We start from the raw sequence: 23,153 nt of genomic DNA on the forward strand, positions 1-23,153 counted from the left end.
GTGGTGCCTGTTCCTTAAACCCGGCGGTATCCTGTCGGGCTCCAGTCCAGGCACGGGGACACAACCAGGACATTTGCGCCTTAACAGGATGAGCGGCCTCCTCCCCTGCCCCAAACGCCCTCTTTGGGGTAGTTACACTTGGTCCGATCTGTTGGAAACTTGCCCGAGTTGGACTCAGAGGTAAAGAGCGGGAGTTACTGGGCGATGGTTGTTGCATTGAGAGGGAAGTTGCCATCTCGCCCTTGGGTGCGGGAACAATTTGTGCCGGGGTGGGGGGTGCTGAGAGCCTCTGACACAAACTGCAAACCCTGTCTGTGATGGGAAGCGCTTCCAGCCAGTCCCACCGCCCACGGTCTCGCCCTGGGCAGTGACTCGCGGGGGTGCAGGTCCCAGGGAAATGGATCAAAGGCAAATCTAGGATTCAAGCCACATCTTTCTCTCCCGCCGCCGCTGGAGGCAGCCACATTGCCCGGGGGGCGGAGGAGTCCGTGTCAAACTGGATCCGAGACCGTGGACCGGAGCTGGGAGGGGGACAATGATCATTACGCGATGCGTCCCCCTGGGTGCCAGGCCCACGCGCACGTGGGAAGCCGGCCGCCGGCCTGGGGTTGGTGCCGCTGGGTTAAGCAGCGGGAGCTAGTTTGCTGGCACCGTCTCGGGGCCGGTGATTGGCGAGGGGCGGAGCTGCCAGGCCGGGGTCCGGCTCCGTGGCACACGCTCCGAGATCCCGCCCTCCGGCCTTGCCCAACTCGCTCCCCTGCCATTGCCACATTGCATCACGGGGAGATGGACTCGGCTGCGCAACAGCCAGCGAAGATGTCACCTTCCCCTCTCAGCCTTGTGATTATTGTTATTGTTACTTATTGAGCAGCTGTTGCAAGGAGATACGTCTTTGGGCAAAAGCGAAGCGTAACCATCGCGGCACAAACAGTCACTTAATTAAAATTCTTGCGGTTAAGGCCCCCACCCATGCAATCACCTGAGGGGAAGCAACTACAGCCCAGAAGGCCCATCGGGAAAAAGGGCAGGAGAGCAACCAAGATGTGCCGAGCAGGGCTTGGGCCTGTCTAGGAGAAGCCGCCCAAAGTCCCTCTGCGTGGGGACTGTCGGGGTGTGGGGTACACGGAGGGGCTCCCGAGCATTATCCACAGGGCTCTGGTCGGCCGCCCGCACCTTTCATCCGGACTCCGAGCGGCTCATTCGTATGACCTTCTACAAAAGTACTTTAAAGTCGCCTCATGTTTCAGAGGCGTCCCTCCACCCCCCGCTCCGGCTTTGGTGCCAAGGTGTTGCAGCAGGTAGAGCACCTGTGGGAAACTCCAGGAGCCCCCTGCAACCCCCTCGAGGCACAACCGCCTTTGGGGGCAGCGCGGTTCCGGAACTACAGGTCCTTTGGCATGGTTTGATTTCCCCTTACATAAGCACTTCAAACAAAGGCCTCCCTGGAAAGTCCTGGCACCGTCCCTGTCTCAACGCGAATCGCTGGCTCCGAGCACCAGGATGGGTGCAGAAGGAAGAGCTACAATTGCCGAATGCAGCTAGCGAGTGCAGGCTGTGGAGTGCGGACAGCGATACCCCGCACCGCGGTCAGTGATAGGCCGCACTGCGGACAGTGGTACCCCACACCGCGGTCAGTGATACCCCGCACCGCGGTCAGTGATACGCCGGACAGTGGTACCCCGCACTGCAGGCTCCTCCATCAGTCTGGTTAGTTACGCAGCGCGGCTCTGGGCCTGTATTCTTTGCACACAGACTCCCCAGGACAACAAAATGGGACCAGCGCGGTCCAAAGCTCGGGGACAAGTTACTGCCCGGAGCCCCGGGCCAAGGCACTTCTCCTCTTGTGTTTTTGCATCGTGTAAAAACAGTGCCCCAAGGCCGTTGTGCGCTGCCCGCCGCTGAGCCCGGCTAAAGGTAGCTACAAAACATCGCAAACAAACAAACAAAAACTTCGCGGCTTTGCGCAGTCCAGTAACTGAACAAGGGCCAATCAAGCCGGCTCCCGTCTGTCTCCTAAGAAGAGCCCACTTACCAGTGAAATGGCAAATGTAGACAAATACAGTTCCCGGCCGCGTTACAAATCCCGAAGTCCTGTTTAGCGTGGAAATGTTGATTAGCTTCTACACTCAGACAGTCAGGGAGCGCCAGCAAGGAGCAATGTACAAACTCAAAATGCTCAAGAATGCAGCAAATGCCCAACGCAACAAGGACAAAAATGTAGCCACTAAAATATCAATCTTCTTCTATTTTGCAGGGAGCCACGTTTTTTTTAAATTAAGGCCAATTTGACAGGACCGAGCCATCTAGCGTTTTACTGTGATGTGGTGCAGAGAAAATACTTCTTTTCCTAAACTTCTGAGTTCAAATCAACGGATTGTTTTTTTTTAAATAAATGAATTGTAAATGAAAAATGAAATAAATTAAATTCAGGCACGAACGATTTTTAAATGATTGAACCCCCGTAACATAGCGGGTATTTAATGCGAATAATCTAACAAATTCGCTCACGTTTAGGGATTTGAACTAAGAAAGAATGCCCAAGAGAATTAATAAACAATAAAAACATAATAATTCGTATTATGAAATAATCATACAAAAAGTCTGAAATAAACAGAACAACAAAGATTTCGCCTTACAGAAGGCGACATATTAGGAAAATATTAGGAAATAAGTAGCAACAACTCCCTAACACACCCGGGAAAGATGCAAGTCAAATAAAACAAAACGGTGGGGAAAAGATCTGCCCTTTTCAGCTGACCACAATGAGGAGGAAATTGTCTCAAATTATTCACTCATAAGGGCTTGAATTGAATGGATGAAAACTCGCTTGGAGCCGATGTGTAAAAGTTTGAGAAGGGGCGCGTGTGTACACACACACACACACACTCTCTCTCTCTCTCTCTCTTAGCCCTAATCTCCCAGGCTGACGGACTAGGGTCATTGGATGGGTTCCTCTCCGGTCTCAGAAAGAACCAACAGGTCAATAAAACCGATCTCTTCGGAGCACCAAACTCTCTCCCCTACCCCGGGTGTTTTGCGCTCCGCTCCCCGCTTAGCAGCAGGGGGCCGGATTCCCCCACAGCACCAGGCGGTTTCTCCGGCCCCAGCAGAGCAGGGACTTGCCGTTGGGACCCTGTGCTGGCCCTGACTGGCTGGGCTGGGCTTTGCTCGGTTCGGGTCCCGTGTGAGCAGAAGCCGCAGCCTGGCCTGGCTCCCGGAACACAGCGGGGGCTCCCGGCCTCTGTCACCTGCCTGCACCGGGCATTGAACTGGGCCGGGGAGTGGCAGCCAAGCCTGTGCAGGGGGGGGGGGGCAGCAACGTGCCTTGTGTGTGCCTGTCCCGTGTGCTCGCGTGTCCCCAGCCGGGATTCACAGCCAGAGCCAAGCACCGCAGCCCTGGCCAGTGTCGGGGTGAGGGGCTAACGGGGCTACGCCCGGGCCAGGGGACAATGGGCCCCCAGAGACGGGTAGGGCGCTTGGCCAGCCCCCCCCCGCCCCCAGGCCCTCGGGAGGAGCTGAGTTCCCAAGACCCCTCTCCCCCACCCCTGGGTTTCCTGTCCCGGGCAGGACCGGGATCCGGGGGAGCGAAGCCGATCGGATCGGCCACTCCCCTGGCTGGGGACTGGACCCCGCTGCAGCCTCTGGGGGGCTCTGAGCTAGAGGCCGGGGAGCAGATCCAGGCATGGCAGGAGGGTCATGGACAGCTGCTTCCCTCTGCCACAGTCCCAGTGCGGCTGGGCTCCATCTCTCCCTCCTCCGGCCCAATGGCCCCTTGAATCGGGACAGCGCAGAGCCGGCAAAGGGGAGAGGCCTCCTCGGGCCCGATCTGCCCAGACAGTGCCGGGGGAAGGGCCGATTGGTGCAAGGGGCTGGCGGCCTGTTTACACGCGGCTGGAGCTCTAGCCCGGCTTGAGCCGGCTCTAGCAGAAGCCCAGGCTTGGATACCCCCCAACAATGGGGAGACACAACAGCCAGGGTCCTACTCCCCGAGCCCCCCCCCCCCCGCAGGCCGACAAGCCGCAGTCCCCCCATTCCCTTCCGGGGCCCCGAAAGACACCCGCTTTCTTTGGGCCCCGAGACCCGTAACCGATAGATCCTTAACCCGCGCTAGCAGGTTGCCCTGCGCTGGAACAGGCCGGGCCGAGCGCAAACGCAGCCCTCTGGGAGCAGGGCCTGGCCAAGTGAAAGCCAGACCCCCTCCAGAGTGAGTAAAAGACTCGGACCTTCCCAGGGAGTGAGACAGGAACATCTGGAAGGAGAGCTGAGGCCGGCCTAAAGGAAACCCCCCAGAGCTACATAACAAGTTACGTCCTCGCCTCCTTGGACAGGAATTCCAGCGCTGCCAACACGTGGCTTTGGGCAGAACAATGCGTGTCTCCAAAACTCACACGCGCAACTCCGGCCTCGGAGAAACTCAGATCTGTATAAACTGCCCCCCCCCCCCCCCCCCGAGAGCGTGAGTCCAGCGGCCACAAGGGCCAGCTGTGACGACGAGCGAGGCAGACACGTTGGGTTAGCGGCAGGGATAAACTAGTCCCGGGTCTCAAGCCTGCAGCACTCACTGGAGACGAGTTTGCGCTGCTCTCTGCATTTCCAACCGAAACGTGTCACCCGCTGCTGGACGGGCACCGCGCTGCTGCGCCGCGTGCAAAGTGCCTTCAACAGCCAACCAGTACAAACCATGCCCCGGCTACAGTCTGGAAACGGGCTGGAAACCTCGCTAGCCACCTCCTCAGGCAATAAGCAGAGTTACATGCAACCCGACAGCGACAATCACTGAGAACAGGGAAACGAAACACGCTTCCTTCAACCAGGACAAGCCAGAATTCAGGCTGGAGTTCTCCTTTTGTGCCCCTATCAGAGGGGCTTTCCAAACCCTGCTGACCCCTGCAACAGCAGCACCCCCCCCCCCCAGTGCTGTGGCAGGAAATGGAGATGTTATTAGTGTTAATCCGTGTACCCAGAAACAAGGGCACTGTCTGTCGCTATCCGGGCAGGAGTGTGTGTCTCCACAGTCAGATGCAGGGAAAACTAGTTTTTCCCTCCCTACTTCGGAAACTCTCCATGAAATGGGTATTGTAATAGTGCCCAGAAGCACTGCTGTCATTTAAGGGGCTGTCCGCGTTTAATGATAAACCCTGTTTTTTTCTGAATTTCTGACTTGACTATTAAAATGTGCTGCAGGCTGAAACAGGGCGCACAAGCCCAGAGCAGTGAATTATTAGACATTATATTTCAATATATATATATATATATATTACTAAATTGGTTGGCGTCATTCATGCGGGTGCTTTAAGTAGCTCCTCTAGTTATAGCGAAACTACCATGAAAATGCGCACCTCGCTTTGGGAGCCGGGCATCTTGCAGGTTCCTGAACTTTCTGGCTCAGTTCTGCCCGCGTGGTGTGAACGCAAGTGACTGCACCACAAAACAGTCTCTGGTTGTAGAGCTGTTCGCCGGGGCTTGGGAGTGGGGTGGGGGACCAAATCCACCAGCCCCCCCCCTTCCCCCCGTTCTGTTAATTTCCGCGACACCGTGCAGGTGATTCGATTTCTACCCGCCGATTCAGGCGGGCAGTGTAGACCCAGCCTAGGACTCAGACATCGCTTTTCCAGCTCCACTGTATATAAAGCCGAATGTTCTTATCGGGCATTTAATACAAAGCAGCTGTTTCGTTGCCCTTCATGTATAGTTAAGAATATTCCGTCCTGAACGAGGATTATGGGCCCGATCCAGCCTTTTCTCAGGCAAAATGTCTGATGGTTTAGATCACCGGGCCCGACTCTGCTTTTACAGGTACTTTGGCTGGAGTGACGCTGGATTTGCATCAGCGTAACCGGAGGCACAACGACGGGACTCAGTATTTGTTTACACTGAGTAAGAAGCCCCAATCCGATTCTAGCTCATAATAGCTACCGCAGAGCCACTGAGCAGAAGGGGGGGGGGGGGGGGGGAAGAGATTCGGATTGCAGTCACACTGGGGTAAACCCGGAAAAGTGGTAGTGACATCAATGGAAGTACCTGGGTGTAAACTGACAGTGAATGGGATCAGAAGTACTGTAGGATGAAAACGCTGTGGTGGTGCCGGCTTGCCCATACCAGGGCTGCAGGGCAGTGAGGTGACTTGGTGTTTGTAGTCACCCCATGTCCATGTCGTTGAAGGGGGATGGGGGTGAATCCCTTAATGGACACACCCGGTCCCAGCCTGCGTGTGCAGACCCGGGTGTGCTGCTGTAGGTAAAGAGCTCCCCGGTCCCGGTAATAAAGGTTCTACCTGGGGTTGAATCACGAATGATTTAAAACCAAGTCCCGCTGAGATTTGGTATGGGGTTTCCCCATCATCACACCAAACAATGACAGCTGTTTGGTTTGTGGCAAAAAGTCCCTAACCTGGTGCTGGTTGATGTTGGCTATGTCGATTCCTTTGCTGGAGGATAAAACGTTAATTTTTGAAACCTTTTTTTATTTTTGCAAACCGCCTGCCAAGTGGTTCGGCTTCGGGTGTTGCCACCGGGCAAGTTCTCTGCTAGCCAAGGTGTTTGGTCAGGTAGCTACTGACGTTGCAGAGTGACCAGCTGCTGGTCAGATTCTGTTTCGATTGTAGCACTGGCCCGAGATTAGCAACCGAGCATTAGAGGGTGAAATTCTGGCCCCACTGAACTCTCCCATTGACTTCAGTGGGGCCCTCGGTGTGTCCGTGAAATTCAGCCAGGTCTGGGGGAGGGGGGGGGTGGAGAAGACAGAATCTTCAGCCTCATTTACATATCTCCCATAGCAGGGCTGGGGTGGCGGGGAAATGCGCCTGCACCGAAAACTGCAGCGGGGATACAAATCCCTCCTTTATACACAGGACACAGGCCTCGTCTCCCGACTCACCCGGCGGTCAGGTGCTAGGACCCTGCGCAAGGTGCGGGCACTTTTTTCGGACTCACCCTGAGGCGCTAGAGGCAGGTACAGAGTGGGGTCCGGTAGCGCGACACTGTCCTTTTTCCCGGGTATGGCTAAAAGGAAGACTTATGTGTGGTTGTTTGTAAGCACTGAAGGAAAGCCGCAGGTAGGTAGGTAGGTAGGGGGTGTGTGTGTGTGTGTGTGTGTGTGTGTGTGTGTGTGTGTGTGAGACAACGGACGGACGTTAAATCAGTTCTACTGGAACTACTGTGTGTGGACATTAAATCGAAACTGCTAAATCTGCGGTTTGTCCCCTGCAGACTAGAGTGTCGGCCTTTTTTGGAGCGAAGTTTGAGCCAGCTGGGGTGTGAGCAATCTCCCCCCCCCCCCCGATGCTGGGTTCAAGGCGCTGTACGCGGAAACTTCATAGGAACTCCCTCTGAGAGGCACTTATGTCTGTTTAGACATAGCCCTGGAACGAAAATGCTTCAAAGGGAGCTTCTGTTTCCCTGTTCTCTAGTATGTATGATCCAAACCCGAAGGGCCCCCGCCCCGAATTTCTGTTAAGTTAAGGTAGACTTCTAAGCAAATCTTCCGTTCTCTCGTTTTGTTAAAGCATCCACCCGGCTCAGATTCCCCAGTTCGTGCTATTCAGGTTTGGAATTTTCTGTGCGCATCTGAGGCTATTGGAAAACTTTCAGGCTGGCCCCTGAGGTCAGAGAGCAGACACTTTTTGCCAGGGAAAGCAAACAAACACACCCCTACGAATCCATTTGTGTCCTTCAGAATGTCCAGGGTACAACACCCGGTGCTTACCAGTTCTTCTCCGAATTGATCAGCCTTCCTGCATTTTGGGGGAAGCGTTTGGGCTTAATAGTAACGAGGATAGTGTGATAATTAACAGGTCCCCCCCCCCCCGAGTTTTCACTCTAAAAGAGGTTAAGAAATACGACAATATGCACGATACTATTTTTTTCTCCTGTGAGGAGCAGCAAAGGTTCTAGGCTCTCCTGACTCTGCTTCTGAGCATTTAGACCTGCATCCTTGCCCAGAATGGAAACTTCTGCAGATATGCAGCCCACCAACTCGCCCCGGAGCTGGGTCTGCGGGTGTGCTATGGCAGTGTGTACTCTGTGTGTGTACTCTGTGCGTGTGTGTGTGTGTGGGAGAGGGAGAGGATTCAGCCCCTTTACAGAGCATACGAGAGAAACTTGTAAGCGAATCGTTATCTATGTTTGCATTTTTAAGCACCTGCTTCTGGCTTTTCTGCTTTGAACCGGCTCCTATATATACACAGCAGACTACGGGACTCGCTACAAAGCTGCTGTCTAGCCTGGCTGATTGCTAATGCGATGGTCGCTCCGCCACTAAAGCGTGATCTCCGAAATAATAATGAGGAATTAATAATCTCGTCCCACTGTCTTCTTCTATTGGAAGGGAGCGATCGTGACCCCGTTATCTCGATGGGCTCCCTCCGCTCGCGCTTAGCCTGGCACGCAGCTGCAAAGGGGACTCTCCTCGGACTAGTATCTGTGCCCCTCGCTTGGCAGTTCAGCTGTCACGGGGGGAGGCGGCCCAGTTGCGCAGTTCTCATTCACGACACTTCAGCGAAGTCGATGGTGCTACGCATTTGAGGCTGGGGCCCCCGCTTGGTCCCCTCCGTGCTTGTCCTTTCGAAATTGCTTGTTGACCTCCTGAATAGTCAACCTGACGTTCAGGTGCATCCCCTGAGCCCTTACCAGGCGCGATAAAACCCGGCATCGCTACTCCTGCGGGTTAATTCGTCTCCAACGGATCCGGACTCCGGAATGGTGTAAGTGCATCGCATCTGCCAATGCAACCCCCGAGACATCTTGGGGATGAACGGAGTCACTTTAGCTCTGTTGAATTATGCTGTAGGCAACCCGATCTTTCCTAACTGGGCGCCCGTCCTCTAGGGATGTCTGATGAAAAACGTACTTGCCCCCCTTCCTCCAAAATGTCCTTGATTATTTCAGGATTACTTAATTTCCTACCCCAGGTCTGAGATCTGCTCGATTGACTGGAAGCCGCCCTACACTGCATATCTCTGCAGTCTTGTAGAGCTAAACATTCGGAAACTTGAAAATACAATTCTACAGAAAGACCCCCAAGCTTCAGGCACCCACCCAATCAGACGTGACCTTTCTCATGCTTTCCATTCCAGGATCTCCCAGCCTATCCCACCGTTAGAAGCAATCTGCATAGCAAGACCTAGAACTAAAGATGCCCCAAATTTCCACGATAAAGGATCATTTTCAGTTGCTTATACTTTTCCTCAAATTTTTTTTTACATTTTTCTATCAAACTTTGGTACATTTGTTCTCAGGGAGCAAATTTTTGTTTTCTGGAAGCTTTAGCAAACATGCTTGTGACTTTAGGCAAGTCGCTTATTCTGCGTGCCCGAGTTCTGCATGTGGTAAGTGGGGAAAATAATTCTTCCCACACCCAGCCTCACTCCTGGGGATAGTAAGGGGACATTTATTAATCCCTGTGAGGCACAGGGAGAGTGTAGTGAACATCTGACACAGCAAGGAAAACGATCCACATTTTTATTCAGTGCAGGACTTGGCTGGCTTGGAATACCGTTCCATAGGAAACACAGAGGAGTGAAGATCAAATGAAATCTTGACCAGCTGCTTCATTCACATAGGTCCCAGTTCAGCAAGGTGCTGAAGCATGTACCTAACATTAACATGGGAGGAGTCTCATTCCACTCATGGGAGGCGTCTCATGGGCTTCAACGGGACTATTCATGGGCTTGAAGCTAGGCATGTCCTTTAGTACCTTGCTGAATTGGGGCTTGAGCACTGTCCATCCTATGCACTGAATGAGGCAGGGCTCCTGTGGGGGAAAATGGCACCTGCCCATGTCATTAAATAGTGTCTCCCCAGGCGTCCACACGAGGTTGAGGGGCAGATTGTCCCTTCCTGACTCTGGAACACTTCAGTTTGCAACCGGAACGGTCTCGGTAGGGGTTTGGGGTGGAACAGACGAATGACACCTGACTCTCTGTTCCACAGATGAGCCCCCAGAAGCAGGGCGAGGAAAAAGGGCCAAATCCTACTATGACTGACGTCATTGGTAGCATTCCCGTAGACATCCAGTCCCTGGGACGTGGGCTCAGCACTAAGGGACGGATTTTGAAAGGGATTTAGGTGTTGCGTCACTCAGGGCTGCAAGGCCTACAGCCCAGCTTTAGAGAAGTATTTAGGTGCCTAAGTCCCACTCATTCCATGCATACACAACTTAGATGGCTAAGTCCCCTTTTCAAAAGTGAGATAGGAGCCAACGTCTCATTTGAAAGTGGCTTGGCTGTTTAAATCACTCTGGCCTTGCAATGCCGAGCAAGGCAACACCTAAAAACCTTTACAAATCTGTGCCTAAGCATCTTGCCCAAGGTCAATGTGCAGGCAGAAATACAAGCAAGGGGGAATTGAAAGACCTTCAGCGACTGCTGCAAGGCTTGTCTGGGCAGGGCTGAACAAAATGGGATGGAAGGGAGAGGTTTTGAGAGGTGTTTAGATCTTTTAAAGCCTATTTTGGCCTGTTGTGTAATTATCATTCTGCCCCTAGGAGTGCCTAGCTAATTCTCAATAGAAATGAATAAATACCTAAATGTAAAGACACAGTAGAAAGCCGGGTCCATGTATTCTGTGGCCACGGTCTCCACCCATTGTGACAGAGCTGTACTCTAGAACCTCAGCGTTCACGGGGGGAAATTGGTTCTAGTCCTCTCTGTGGTGTAGCAAAGATGAACCAAGTGTGAACTGAAGCAATGTTGTCCTCCTGAGTTTGGAGACAGCCTGAAACAGAAGGTCTGAAAGTTGTGAACTGCTTCAATTGCCTCAATGGGGGTGTTAAATTTGGAATTTAATGATGACAATTTAATGATCAGCGCTGCTGATCATTTGAGCAAAAACAGCCAGCAAATGCACTCATGCCACAAGCCAAAACTGCCTCTCAAGCCTCCATAGCTGGGGACTGTAATCATTTATTAATATAAAAATAAACAACACAGGGACTACGCCAACGATTATATTAGTCTTTTTTTCATATTTAATTAATTCAAATCCTCCCTTTGTTGATTTAAATGAAGCTGCCACAGCACTTCTAGTCTGCCATTCTAGCAAGCTGCAGAATCCAGGGACCTTGCTTCAGAATTTAGGTGCAGAGTAGATACCAGCCAGGTTATGAGCTTTTCCCTAGGGGAGACCAGGAATGTGTCATCACTGATGACTCATGTTGTTTAATAATTAAACAATATTTGTGTTTGGAAGAATGGGGCTTACGGGTTTAGAATCTCAGACTTAGTTTTGGTTTCAATGATTACTCTAGCACCTATACGCTAGATGGTGGGCTTTTAAAAATCATATTAGTTGAGCTAATGAACAAGGCATAAAAATAGGGTCCATGTAGAGGGTGTGAATAGCAAAGGGGGTTCAGAGAAGAAACGTTTCTGATCAGATCAAATATGACTTTGGTCTGAAAAGCTAACTCCTTTAAAAACCAACAACCCCCCACGGCTTCTCCCTTGAACTAGGGGGTTACTTCAAAAGTTCTAAGAGCAACGACTCAGGGTGATATGGACAATTGGCTGAAAACCACTACAGGGTCCTCTGTAGCATCTTTCCTATTCAAAAGAAAAGAATCCTGAAAATAACACACAGTGATTAACCCATTTAATGAACAAAACCACCTACTTTCTCCCTGCATACTGTACATACGTACCCAGTGATCACACAAGACACTGTCTCCCATGATTACCCAGATTCCTTGGGTCTAGCACGTCATTCAAGTGGCACAGATGGTGTGGCTGCTTCTCTAGTCTACAGATTGGGGCTGGGATCTGGCCCCAGATTGGGGGTGGGTGGGTAGATGCTGTCACCCCAATCATCTCACATTTCACTTGTGTGAAGCCCAAGCAATTGGGCTTTATGTGGGTGATGTTAATCACCTGAATGCAAGTCTGGCCAGTAAAGCACATCACTGTTATGAATGGAAGAGCTCAAGAAAAGGGCAATGCATGATATAGGGATTTTTAAAAAAAATCTGATTGAGACAGTTGAGTCGCTCACAGCTGAGTGACATGACATGTTTTAAACATGCCTGAAATGTCAGGGAACAAGGACATCTTGTGTGGGATTTTTTTAAAAGCAGTTTGATGCTGTGGAAAGGTGCCAAACTGGCAGCACCAGACGCCAAGTGGCTGGATGAGAGACCAGGATGCAACGTTGCAATCACAGGTCACTGCGGACGTGTCTGCTCTTTCGTGCAGCAGACTCGCGGCCTGCTCTTCCTCTCATCCCAGGGCATACAGACCCTCAGCTTAAGTGCTTGTGGTTGTGGGGTTCTGGTGAACGGTGCTGAGAGCTGGTCGGGCTGAGACACAGATAAATCTCTTTCTGGTCACCGGGCAAAGCCTAGTCCTTAAAGTTGGCTGGTCCGGAAAATATTTGAGTTGAGCTGTCAGTGTTTTTTTTTTTTTTTTACGTCTGAAAAATTGGGCCCCTCAAGGTGGGTGTGACCTAATTTATTACATTGCTACTTTCAATATATTTGCCATTCTTTAACGTTTAGTTACTCAGGTCTGAAACATTTGGCTTTAACCCCTCTCTGTCTCAATTTTTCTGTTTGTAATTACTGTACTGGGGTGTAACAAAGCGTAACTAAAACTACAGTACTAATGACCCTTAGCACTTACATAGCCCTTTGCACCCCAGTATTTCAAAGCATCTTACAAAGATGGGGAGTATTATTAGCTCCATTTTGCAGCTAGGGAAATGGAGGCACACAGAGGTAAAGCACCTTTTCCAGAGTCTCACACGGGATTACGGTCAGAGCTAGGAACAGAACCCAGAGCTCCTGATTCCCAGTTCGGTGCTCTAATCATTAGACGACTATTGGCTTTGTAGATGTAAAACCCTATATAAATGCTAAGTATAATAATTGAAACGAGCATGTACAGAAAAGTAGAAGTGTAAATTATACGGTTTTAAGTTTAAATTACAAGTATGTAATAATGTGAATTATAACAGTCATTTTGTAGACACCTCTCTGGGGTGGTGTAAAGAAAATAGGTGATTACAGATCATGCAATGTATTCCTCAATGTTCTGAGTAAAGAACCACTGCACACAATCCATTGGTGGCTTTCTTTGCACTGACCTCTGGATAATAGTCATTGCTAAATCATGAACGTAAATAGAAATTAATATATACAAAAATTCCACATTAGCTCAGAACCTGTTTTGATGTTGTCAATAAAATCTCCCAGCGTAACACCCAAAAAATGATCCTGCTACAGTGGAAATCTTTTCTTTCATGTTTTACATCCAGCACAAAAAACTGCAGGGAAGAAGGATGAATATGGTCACAAGGTTGAAGTATAAAGAAAAACATGTGCCCATTTTCAGCTAAATCCCTATTCAACACTTTTCTAGGACAGAACTCCAAGAAAGCCATAAAGGGATTTTATTAAAAACTGAGATTTTAGGAAACAACATTCTTGATCTTATGTACATTTCTAGCATCACTTCCTGTATATTTTTAAACTGAAATCCTCTTAGCATGCAAAGTAAATAGATTATGATATACTGAAGGATTAAGGATCACTGTCTGGTGTCAGATTAATCCCACATATAGACCATCACTTGTACTGACAGAAATATGGCTTCAATTCAGCAAAATAGCTCTATGGCTAGGTAACACATTTCAGCATTTTATGTAGAGCAAGTGAGAGATTTCCTTGATCTGTTGTTGCACTGCATCTATCTCCGAAATTAAATAGAAATCTGTATCATATGCAACACATGCTTTCCTCAAATTACTGTACGGCTGCATAGCGTAACCATCCATTATATATACAGCTGTGTGTGGTGAAATGCTGTAGTAAACTGCTGTTTGTTTCACAGTTCTTACTTTATTAATATTTTCCCCATTGAATATGTAGAATTTTATGCACTTAACAGTTTTGTTCACTCAAGACGTAAGCTTTTCAGTATGTTTTAATAGACATATCTGAATATGCTGATACAAACTGCTAAATTATGTTGGATTTTTTTATTTCTACCAAACCCACCATCCACTTAGTATATGTTAGATTTCAGCAGCCTTTTGACTCTTCGGGGGGAAAAAAATGGCTGGACCAATGAACAATAAATCGATACATTATAAATAAACACAGATTTTCTCAACACAGTATTTCTAAACAGTTTGATTTAAAAAAAAAAAGTTTTTATTTTTAATCCATTTATTTTGTGACCGTACCATTTAAAGACAGTAACCAAAAAGCAAATTCAAGTAGATCGTTGACTTTCAGTTTTACATAACTGACTGCTCCAAAAGACCAAGCTTAATCTATATGTGTGTATATACAATAAAGTACAATACATGTGTACATACATGATCTACTGGATCAAATGGTAGGAAGCAAGAAACATTATAAAGTTCCTTTTTCTCTTTTAATAATTCCGGAACAAGTATAGTAATGAAACAGGTTAAGTTGTCTTCTCTGTAGCATTTTCTGTTAGTGGCTAGAGGAGCAAGATTAAAATCTGGACTCCAAAGGAATGATGTTTAAGAGACTCCATGTCTTTTTTTTAAAGGCAAAATAATGGTTATTCAACTAAGATGATATATGTAGATACGAAAATTGAGAGCATTCTTAGAAAAACGCTGCTGACTGTGAAAGGCTGCTCTTTCACAGAGGTATCCTGAGTGAAGATTTTATCTGCTAGTATCTCGGTAGAATGGTTTTCAGAGCCTTAAGTGGAAATTCAAATCTGCATCCAAGTGAAGATTGTTAAAATATATAATGCATGGAGAATTACAGAGAATTTGCTCTGTGAGGTTTATGGATTTGTTTAATGAAAAACCAATCTTTCAGCATTACCATTTGTACAGTAATACTGGTATCCATGATTATTGGATTTTGTATGTCATCAGATGTCATGATGAAAATTTATTTGCTCTTCATAAATAAACGTGGGTCAGTTTTTGCAGAGACAGGTGCCTATAAATCAATAATTCAGTGTTTTAAGCAGACCATCACTGAAACTTTTAATTGAATTTTCTCTTGAAGGGCCTGATCCAAAGGCAACTGAAGCCAAATGAAAGACTGCGATGAATTTCAGTGGGAGTCTAATCAGGCTTTAAGTATTTTCTTTTAAAGTGAAAGTATTCATATTCTTGATTATACTAGACCAAAGTGAACCACTTTGAGAGATCCACTTCCTCCACTCTCCTGGGGGAAAAACAACAACATACAATCACTCACTTTAGCATACAGAAACTAAATGCAATGATAGATTTAAAAATTTACCCTTTTTATATTTAAGAAACTCCAAAACAAATTCAAGGAAATACAAACCTATCTAAATATTGACTCCAATTAACCTCTGCATGGAAGCTTATTTGAAAAAGCTAAACCTTATTTTGTTCTCTTTATTTAAAATGTATAACAAACATTCTAACACTGTATTAATGCCAATATTACCGGAGCCAGATTTTTAAAGCTAGGGATGCAATTTTGTAATCTTAATGCAAACCTACAAATGCTTGATTTAAGTGCACATAAATGGGGGAGAGGGGGCTAATGTATGCACAATAAATGCATGTGCAGAACTGAAACTTAGCCCATTATTTTTGTAAGCAACATGACAATTAATGAAAACAGCACATGCCTAGAATGCAAGGCTGTTTCATGCTACATGTTGTTGGCATGCCTACAAAAAGTGTGAAAACTTTGCTAAGGAAAGTGTTATGCTCTAGTGAATCACTGCTTCCCTTATGATTACATATGAGCAGAAACCTTTTTGTGATGGAAAGAAAACTAGGTGTGGAGCTGAAATCAAAGGAAAGCGGGTGTATGTGCCCTACTGTAGTTTACAAAATACATTAATTTAAACGGTGGGGAAAAAAAAAGTGGAAAACTGGCAACAAGAAGGGTATGTAAGTTAAGGCTGCCGCAGGCTTACGTGTGTGCTGGCAAGTTCAGTGGGATTCATGTGGCTTTCACTCTTTCACTTCAAGTGAAGGAAAAAGAAAACACCCTTGCAACTTAATAAGGAGCATTTATCAGAGCAGCAGCTCCATCTTATGGTATATATATTCTACCACAGAGATAACACATCATGTTCTTAAACAATGCTTCAGTGCACAATGCATATATTACTGCTGTGTGTTTAGGGTAAAAAGTATTTCAACAGCTAGAATTTTGTCTTGATGTAAATACTGCATTTTAGTTCCAGCCTCTTGTTTGGCATTTTCGCTGCTTGGTGGATGAGGAAAAAGTTGGAGCGCACGTTTGTTAGGAGGCACTTGGCCTTTACTGGATAAAGCTCCATGCACCATATACATACCAACAGTTAGTTTATAGGAAAATGAAAGTGTTTCCCCATTCCTCTCTATATAACTAAACACTTCTCTACCACACCCCTAAGGTTATATAATGCTAAAACAAGTCATCTTTCCTGGTGAATTTCATGCATAGCCTCTACCACAACTCTCCCAGGCAGATCGTGCAGCAAAGTTCGTGAATGGTCAGATTCTCTGTCTTCTTAAGGGGTGTAAGACTCTTAGAACTTTAATTTGTTTAATTGATATTGGACATTTCAACTCTAGTTCCCATAAGACCATTTCAAACTACTGGATAATTATTGACATCACTCTGTTTCTAGGTGCAGGAATGTAGCACCTGCTCAAATCCTGGGGTTTCCGTCTAATGTTTCAACACTAGACATTGTCTACATCTTTATGGTAACCATGCTTCTTTGCTCCTTTTTCACTCCTAAATCCTCCTCCTATGAGATTGACAGCTGTCTTGTCTTCTGCTAGGAGGGTAGCACAGGAATTCTCTCCTGTAGGAGTGGTGCTCATTTTGTTAATTAATCTATAATAAAATAATTAATAACTTTGCACTTACATGGTGCCAGGCTCTCCGAGAACTGTACAAAAACTCAGTAAGCATTATCATCCCAGTTTCAGATCAAGACACTGAGCCACAAAGAAGTCAAGGCCTGCAATTTCAAACGTGTGCAATTTGAGACATCTGGAGCCTGATTTTATAGATGGAGGTGATCAGCACCTCTGGAGACCTACTTGTATCAAGTTAGGTATCCAAAAATTAAGGCACCTTAAATGAGAAGAGACTTCTGAAAATGTGGCGCTTTCTCAAGATCACCCAGGTAGAATAGAATTGGGAACAGAACTTGAGTCTCATGACTTCCAGTCTCTGACTTAACTGAACCCGAATGCCAGATCTCTAACATCAGAGATGTTTGGATCTGACTTTCCACACTCAGCCCCATCTCCACCTTTAATCACTAGATCAGCTGGATGTACAGTGGCCAGTGATGAGAACGCAGCTAACCATTTCTTCTAGAAAAGAACTAATTGTCTTCAAACAGCAAAGCCTTTCTTGGTCAAATATTTCGCTACGTGTCAGTGATTTTTCTGGACCTGGCAGGTGAATGGGAACAATTTCCTGCGGTTTCAGGGAGGATTCACAGTGAGCAAAGAATACACAGGTAGTGATATATGTGCAAGAGATTGTTTACATGATGCTGGGGATATAGTCTCAGCAAGGCCCCTGGTCTCCACTCACTCAGGGAATAGGCCACTTCTGACCCCCAGTTCTTTGACACAGCTCTGCCTTATAGGGCAAATCAAATCCTCAATGTCATGGCCACATAAGTCTCCCTAGCAGCAGAACCAGCGCAGTTCCACTGTGCAAGAAATGGCTGGGCTCTGGGTGTGCACCCCTTTTGTGGCACAGAGCCCAGCATTGAGAGGGGCCCTTCTGAAGCAATGGACAGGAAGCAAAGCCAGACTAGAGGAGCAGTAGAGTGAAGGTGGGCATACACTGGTGCATTGGAGGGATAATTCAGCCATTGGGCTTCACAGCCACTCTGTGGCTGTAGGTGGGAGGGGTCCTCTGGCTCCTCACTGGAAATATCCAGATACAGCCCCAACTTGGGCTGGGTGACAAGTCCCAGGTTATGGCCCTCTGAGTACATGCATTTTAAACATCTCCCTAAAGCATAAGCCTCGTTCCCTAGGGCTTTGGCAATATCGATACTGAATTCAACAAACTACTCTACCAGGCTCTTTCCGTGATTTTCAATAAAACAACATTCAGTCCAATTAGCTGGACAAAAGGGAAAAGTTTTCCATTCTCCAAGATCTTATGAGAACGTCCAATATATCTGTACACAGAAAAAACATTTAAAACCCCCCAGAATGATGGAGAAGAACACTCTCTTGATTTTGAACTTGTACAGAACATTTAGCATGCAGTATATCATGCAAAGGACGAATATGCATGTGATATTCTATAACAATACAGTAACAGGCTGTTCAAGTTACCTAGGTAAGCACTAAAAATTCAGGAAGTGTCCAAGTTAACGTTGCTTGTATGGCTTTGAAGTGTGGTTCCACTCCGAAAAGTGACAACGTAAAAATGGGTCCATCTTGCTTCCTTGTGTAATTAGTCATTGTCATAATTGCTCACTTCAGAGACAAAGATACATTGTTACTGCATTTTTGTCCTCGCAGGAGCCAACCCAGCTCTGGGAGATGAAGCAAGATTTTCTTTCCCCATGTATCAAACAGAATTGTCTACCAAGTTTTATGATTTGAATGACTGTAGCAGCTAGGAGCCTTAGTCACGGACTAGGACCCCATTGTGTTAGGTGCTGTACAAACCCAGCTCGTAGTGGTCAGAGCAGTGCATACTCGTTGAAATCAATGGAATTGCACAGATGTCGCGGAGGGCATTGGGTGAAGACATTATCATCAAAGGCAGCGTTTACCTTGCAAAATCTTTATTGAATGTGACTATACCCAAGAAGAACAGAACCCAGCCTGAGTGTCAGATCCCAGCCTGAGTTTGCAAGGGTGGCTGTCAGGAAAAAACCTCATATTTTGCCTTGTAGATGGCGCACATTTGATCTGGAGTCATTGAGAGACAATGAACACAAAGTCCCACCATTTTAACAGTCACTTTTCAGAGCAGAACTACACTCTATCTGCTCCCAGGTCCCTGCACATTATGATAGTCTTTTCACAATCAAACGAGATCATGTAATTAAAGATCAGAAAACGTTTCTCCAACCTTAGAGACCTATGTACATCTTGTTCTTTTTTTCAGGTATGGTAATTTGTCATTGGGGTCTTGCATATCGTTAATGACCCAGACTATTTAATATGGTAACTTCCCTTATCTCTAGGGAATTTGAGTAATTTTGAAAGCACCCACGTACTACGCATGTTCTTTTCAGCACAACATTCCTTAGGAGAGAGGAAACTAGCTACAAAGCTACGCATTCAGACAGGAGATTTTGTTAAGGTACGTCTCAGGAAAGGAGGCTGTTACCTATGTTTACTGCTAACTTCTTTTAATAGTTATTCTATGTACGTCAGCAAATGTTCACAATTCCCCTATACTGTACACTTATGGCCAGCACAGAGAGGGCAGGGTTGGCTTAACGAGGCAGCTGGAGGTTCCCTCTGAGCAGGGGAATCTCCTGGGGGTGCACAGCTACCACAGCCCATTCTGTGCCACCTGCTCTGGGACCGTCCCTCCCCCCATCACGAGAGGGTGCACTGGAGCATGATGGGGGCTGGAGAGGGTGTGGCTGGAGCATGTTGTTGCTGGAGAGTTGTTCTATTTGGCACAGGTTGTTTTTATGATGGGACAAAAGTGTATTTTCACACTGTCCTTGGGGGGTGGAGGCTGGACAGGTTTTGCTCAGTTTTTTTAAAAATCACCTTTTTGTACACAGGACGTACATTGAAAATTTCCACACATCCCCCCCCCCCAAGGTGTGTTTCAGCCCGTTACAAGCAACTGCAAACGGGCTAGAATGGAAACTAATTTGTAACCTTAACGACAGTGGTTACTGCCATGCTGCTAAACAAAACTGAGGTGAATGTATTTCTCCTCAAAGATCCTGGACTGACAGCTCCGGAGACTGACGAGTTCCACATATCCAGAGATCTAGCACAGCACAGGCAGCAGCCACAGTACAAGCCACCCCACCCACACTGCACCACCCCGGGACAGCAAATACATTCTAGCGGGTGAAGGGCAATTTAAGTCTTTATGCCTCTTTAACTCTTGGGCTAGGTCTACACTACCCGCCTGAATCGGCAGGTAGAAATCGATTTCTCGGGGATCGAATTATCGCGTCTCGTTGGGACGCGACAATTGATCCCCGAAACGACGCTCTTACTCCACCAGCGGAGGTGGGAGTAAGCGCCGTCAACGGGGAGCCGCGGAGGTCGATTTTGCCGCCGTCCTCACAGCGGGGTAAGTCGGCTCCGATAGGTCGAATTCAGCTACGCTAGTCGTGTAGCTGAATTTGTGTATATTAAATCGACCCTCCGCCCCCCCCGTAGTGAAGACCTGCCCTGAGTCTCGCTGCTAAAACTGCCAGCAAAGGAGGCCATTAGTTGGGAATATGGTGGCTGTTTCTGTGAGATGGATGTGGACTGAGACTAATTACTCATTTCTCCACCAAATCAAGATCCGACATTAACAAATTTTGATTGCTGGTGATCTGGGCTGGATTCAAACCATGAAGATCTGGCTCTATTTTACAAGCCCTATGGATGTGGAACTTCCACTGACTGCAGTCCTGCATTTGGATGAAAGATGTAGTTTGTACCAAGGGGTGAAATAGAGTAGAATGGGGAAAAATGTTACCTGTTCTGTGTGAACGTCCCCAAAATTCCCTGAACTTGCTGGAAAACAAACAAACAAGGTTAATATGCAGCAGTTAACTTTTCAGCCTCTTGATAGGATATAAAATAGCTGTATCCTATCACACGATGGATGAATTAAAGCATTTAACGTATTACATAGATATGTATGTGCATGTGTGATCCTCCCTCCCTTGCTCCCCAAGCCCTGCCAAACCATAACAAAATGCATTTTGATGAAGACAGTGTGGCAGATCTGAGGTCAGGGACCACCCGTGTCCAGGTATAATACACGCGTGACCACCTGTAACCGAGCGGGTGTAGGATATGCTAATGGCAGCTCTGGTAGCACAACCATTTCATGTCGACCTCTTTGAAAATATGATGTGCTACTTGAACATGGCAAAGGGTGACTATCCTTACCTCACCCGTTTTACAAATATCCTGAAGTATATCAGTGCACCTAGCTTGGTGACTAGGGACAGGGCTACACTATAAACCTACATTAGTATTACTACATTGCTCAGGGGTGTGATAATCCCACAGCCCTGTGCGATGCAGTTATACCAACCTAACCCCCGGGACAGACAGCGCTATCTCAACAGGAGGGCTTCTTCCATCGACACAGCTATAGCCACTCAGGGATGTGGATGAACTCTCCTGTCGGAATAGTAGCATCTTCGCTGAAGCGCTACAGTGGTGCTGCTGCAGCATTTTAAGTGCAAACCTGCCCTAGGTAATACAGGCCCTCCTGCCATGGCTTCCCCCCATTGAAATATTCTGCCATTGTTCTTTTTTATATATGTGTGTGTGTGTGTGTGTGTATATATGTACACACACAATATATATATATATTAATAATGTATTTTATATATTAATACACATAATATTTTATATATTATTTATATGTATTTGACAAACGTTTAAAATACTTGACAAACAAAATGACCTCATCTGTTCACTCTAGAAACACCCTTGCCGAAATTGTGTTGCTTGTTATTTTACAAACTATTGACTTCAATGGAGCTACACTGGTTTACACCTGTTGAGGACCTGGCTCTTATATACTAAAACATAAAACAATGCTGCTAATAACAGTAATCCTTTGCACATATATAGCACCTTTCATCTATGAGCAATAAATAGTTTTACAATGATGGGGAAACTGAATCACAGAGGTTAAGTGTTTTGCCAAGATCACAAGAGTCAGTGGTAGCCTCAGGAATAGAGCCCAAGTTCCCAGCCCCGTAGTCTGTGCTCTCACGGCTAGATCCTGCTTCCTCCTTGTTCTGCTGTCACACAGTTAAGCAGCGATGAATTTTCAGCACTAGCTCACTTTTTCTTTCTGAACCCAAATTTTTCCAGGATATCAATTTACACTGTGTACAACTTCTTTCCATTGTGCTTATTTGAAAGTAACTTGTTAATTCTTACCTGCTGGATTCCAGGACAAGGGTTTATCCATTGCAGAAGCAGCATTGCTCTCCATTCCGAGCGCACTCTCCCTGGTGTCTCTTTGTCTACGGGTAGCAGAACTTTAAAAAAAATAAAATAAAAAAAAAGTGGTGGTGGGGCAGAGGGTCATATAATAGACAGTAAAGCCATTTTGTTTGTTTACCTCTTTAAAAGCGCATGGCAGTTTGTAATTCACTGTTTTCCAACTCTAGCTCTTTTTTTTTTATCAGATGCTAGTGTTTGTTGATTGAATTTTACTATGAAAACTCTCTTGCCTGTGCAATCCTTCTATAGCTGTGCTGTCAGTCAAAGATGTGGTGTAAGGTTCTTGTCTTTCAAGCGATTAAGGGTTTTGTTAAATAGGTTGCCCCCAACAGATCTTCAGATTGTTCTAACAGACAAGAGGAATGTTTCACATTGAAATACTTCTAAGGAACAGCAGTCAGTCAGATACCAGGATGCCAAGAAAGCAGGATGTGATGTCCAGAACTCCATCATCTAATTATTCTCGCACTTAAAAAAGCCCCCAAACCAAAAATCCCTACACCACTAAGATAGAAGTTGTGAGCTTTTACGCTGTGCTGTTCCTTCTCCTCAAACAAAAAAACACTACATGACATTGCGGAATGTATGTACAAGTTATTTGTTTTATTTTGGTAGTCTTGATTTCTTCATACATCCTCCTGTTGTTCATTCATCCTCAATCTTCTGTTATTCCACAGCATACGTAGGCAATCTGCTTCCCCAGACAGTGGAATCAGACTGTTAGATTTTAGTAGATACATTAACTTGTTTGGGATCAGCATGCCTAGCAGGATCTGATCCTACAGTCCTCACACTGGCAAAACACCCAGTGAAGTCAATAGGAGTTTTGCCTGCAGGAAGAGAGGAGCAGAATATAAACATTGGAAAAATTCTTTAGCAGGACTAGTGGGTTTTTGTTGCTTCTTCATTCTGGTGGATTTCCCACCTACCAGTTTCTCTTTGGATGTGGTAACATCTACTCTATTGCACTACCATTTGCAAAGGTACAATGACACCGCATGCCTTTTTTTTTTTTTTTTTTAAAGTCTGTGAGTAGATTAGCAA

At 46.7% G+C, this 23,153-nt stretch overlaps 1 protein-coding gene across 3 annotated transcripts in view; it reads right to left on the reverse strand.

The window, feature by feature from the left end:
• Window positions 1-14,129: 14,129 nt before the first annotated feature.
• Window positions 14,130-23,153, reverse strand: part of WDPCP (WD repeat containing planar cell polarity effector) — a 246,576-nt gene continuing 237,552 nt past the window's right edge. For all 3 annotated transcript variants that reach the window (XM_054022335.1, XM_054022337.1, XM_054022338.1), the window contains exons 16-18: window positions 22,044-22,144; window positions 20,614-20,651; window positions 14,130-15,150 (exon numbers count right to left, since the gene is read on the reverse strand). In XM_054022335.1, coding sequence (XP_053878310.1) covers window positions 15,100-15,150; window positions 20,614-20,651; window positions 22,044-22,144 — 190 coding nt within the window. In that variant the 3' untranslated portion in view covers window positions 14,130-15,099. The remainder of the gene's footprint in view (window positions 15,151-20,613; window positions 20,652-22,043; window positions 22,145-23,153) is intronic.

This window comes from Malaclemys terrapin, chromosome 3, assembly GCF_027887155.1.
Source record: "Malaclemys terrapin pileata isolate rMalTer1 chromosome 3, rMalTer1.hap1, whole genome shotgun sequence".
Lineage (NCBI taxonomy): Eukaryota > Metazoa > Chordata > Testudines > Emydidae > Malaclemys > Malaclemys terrapin.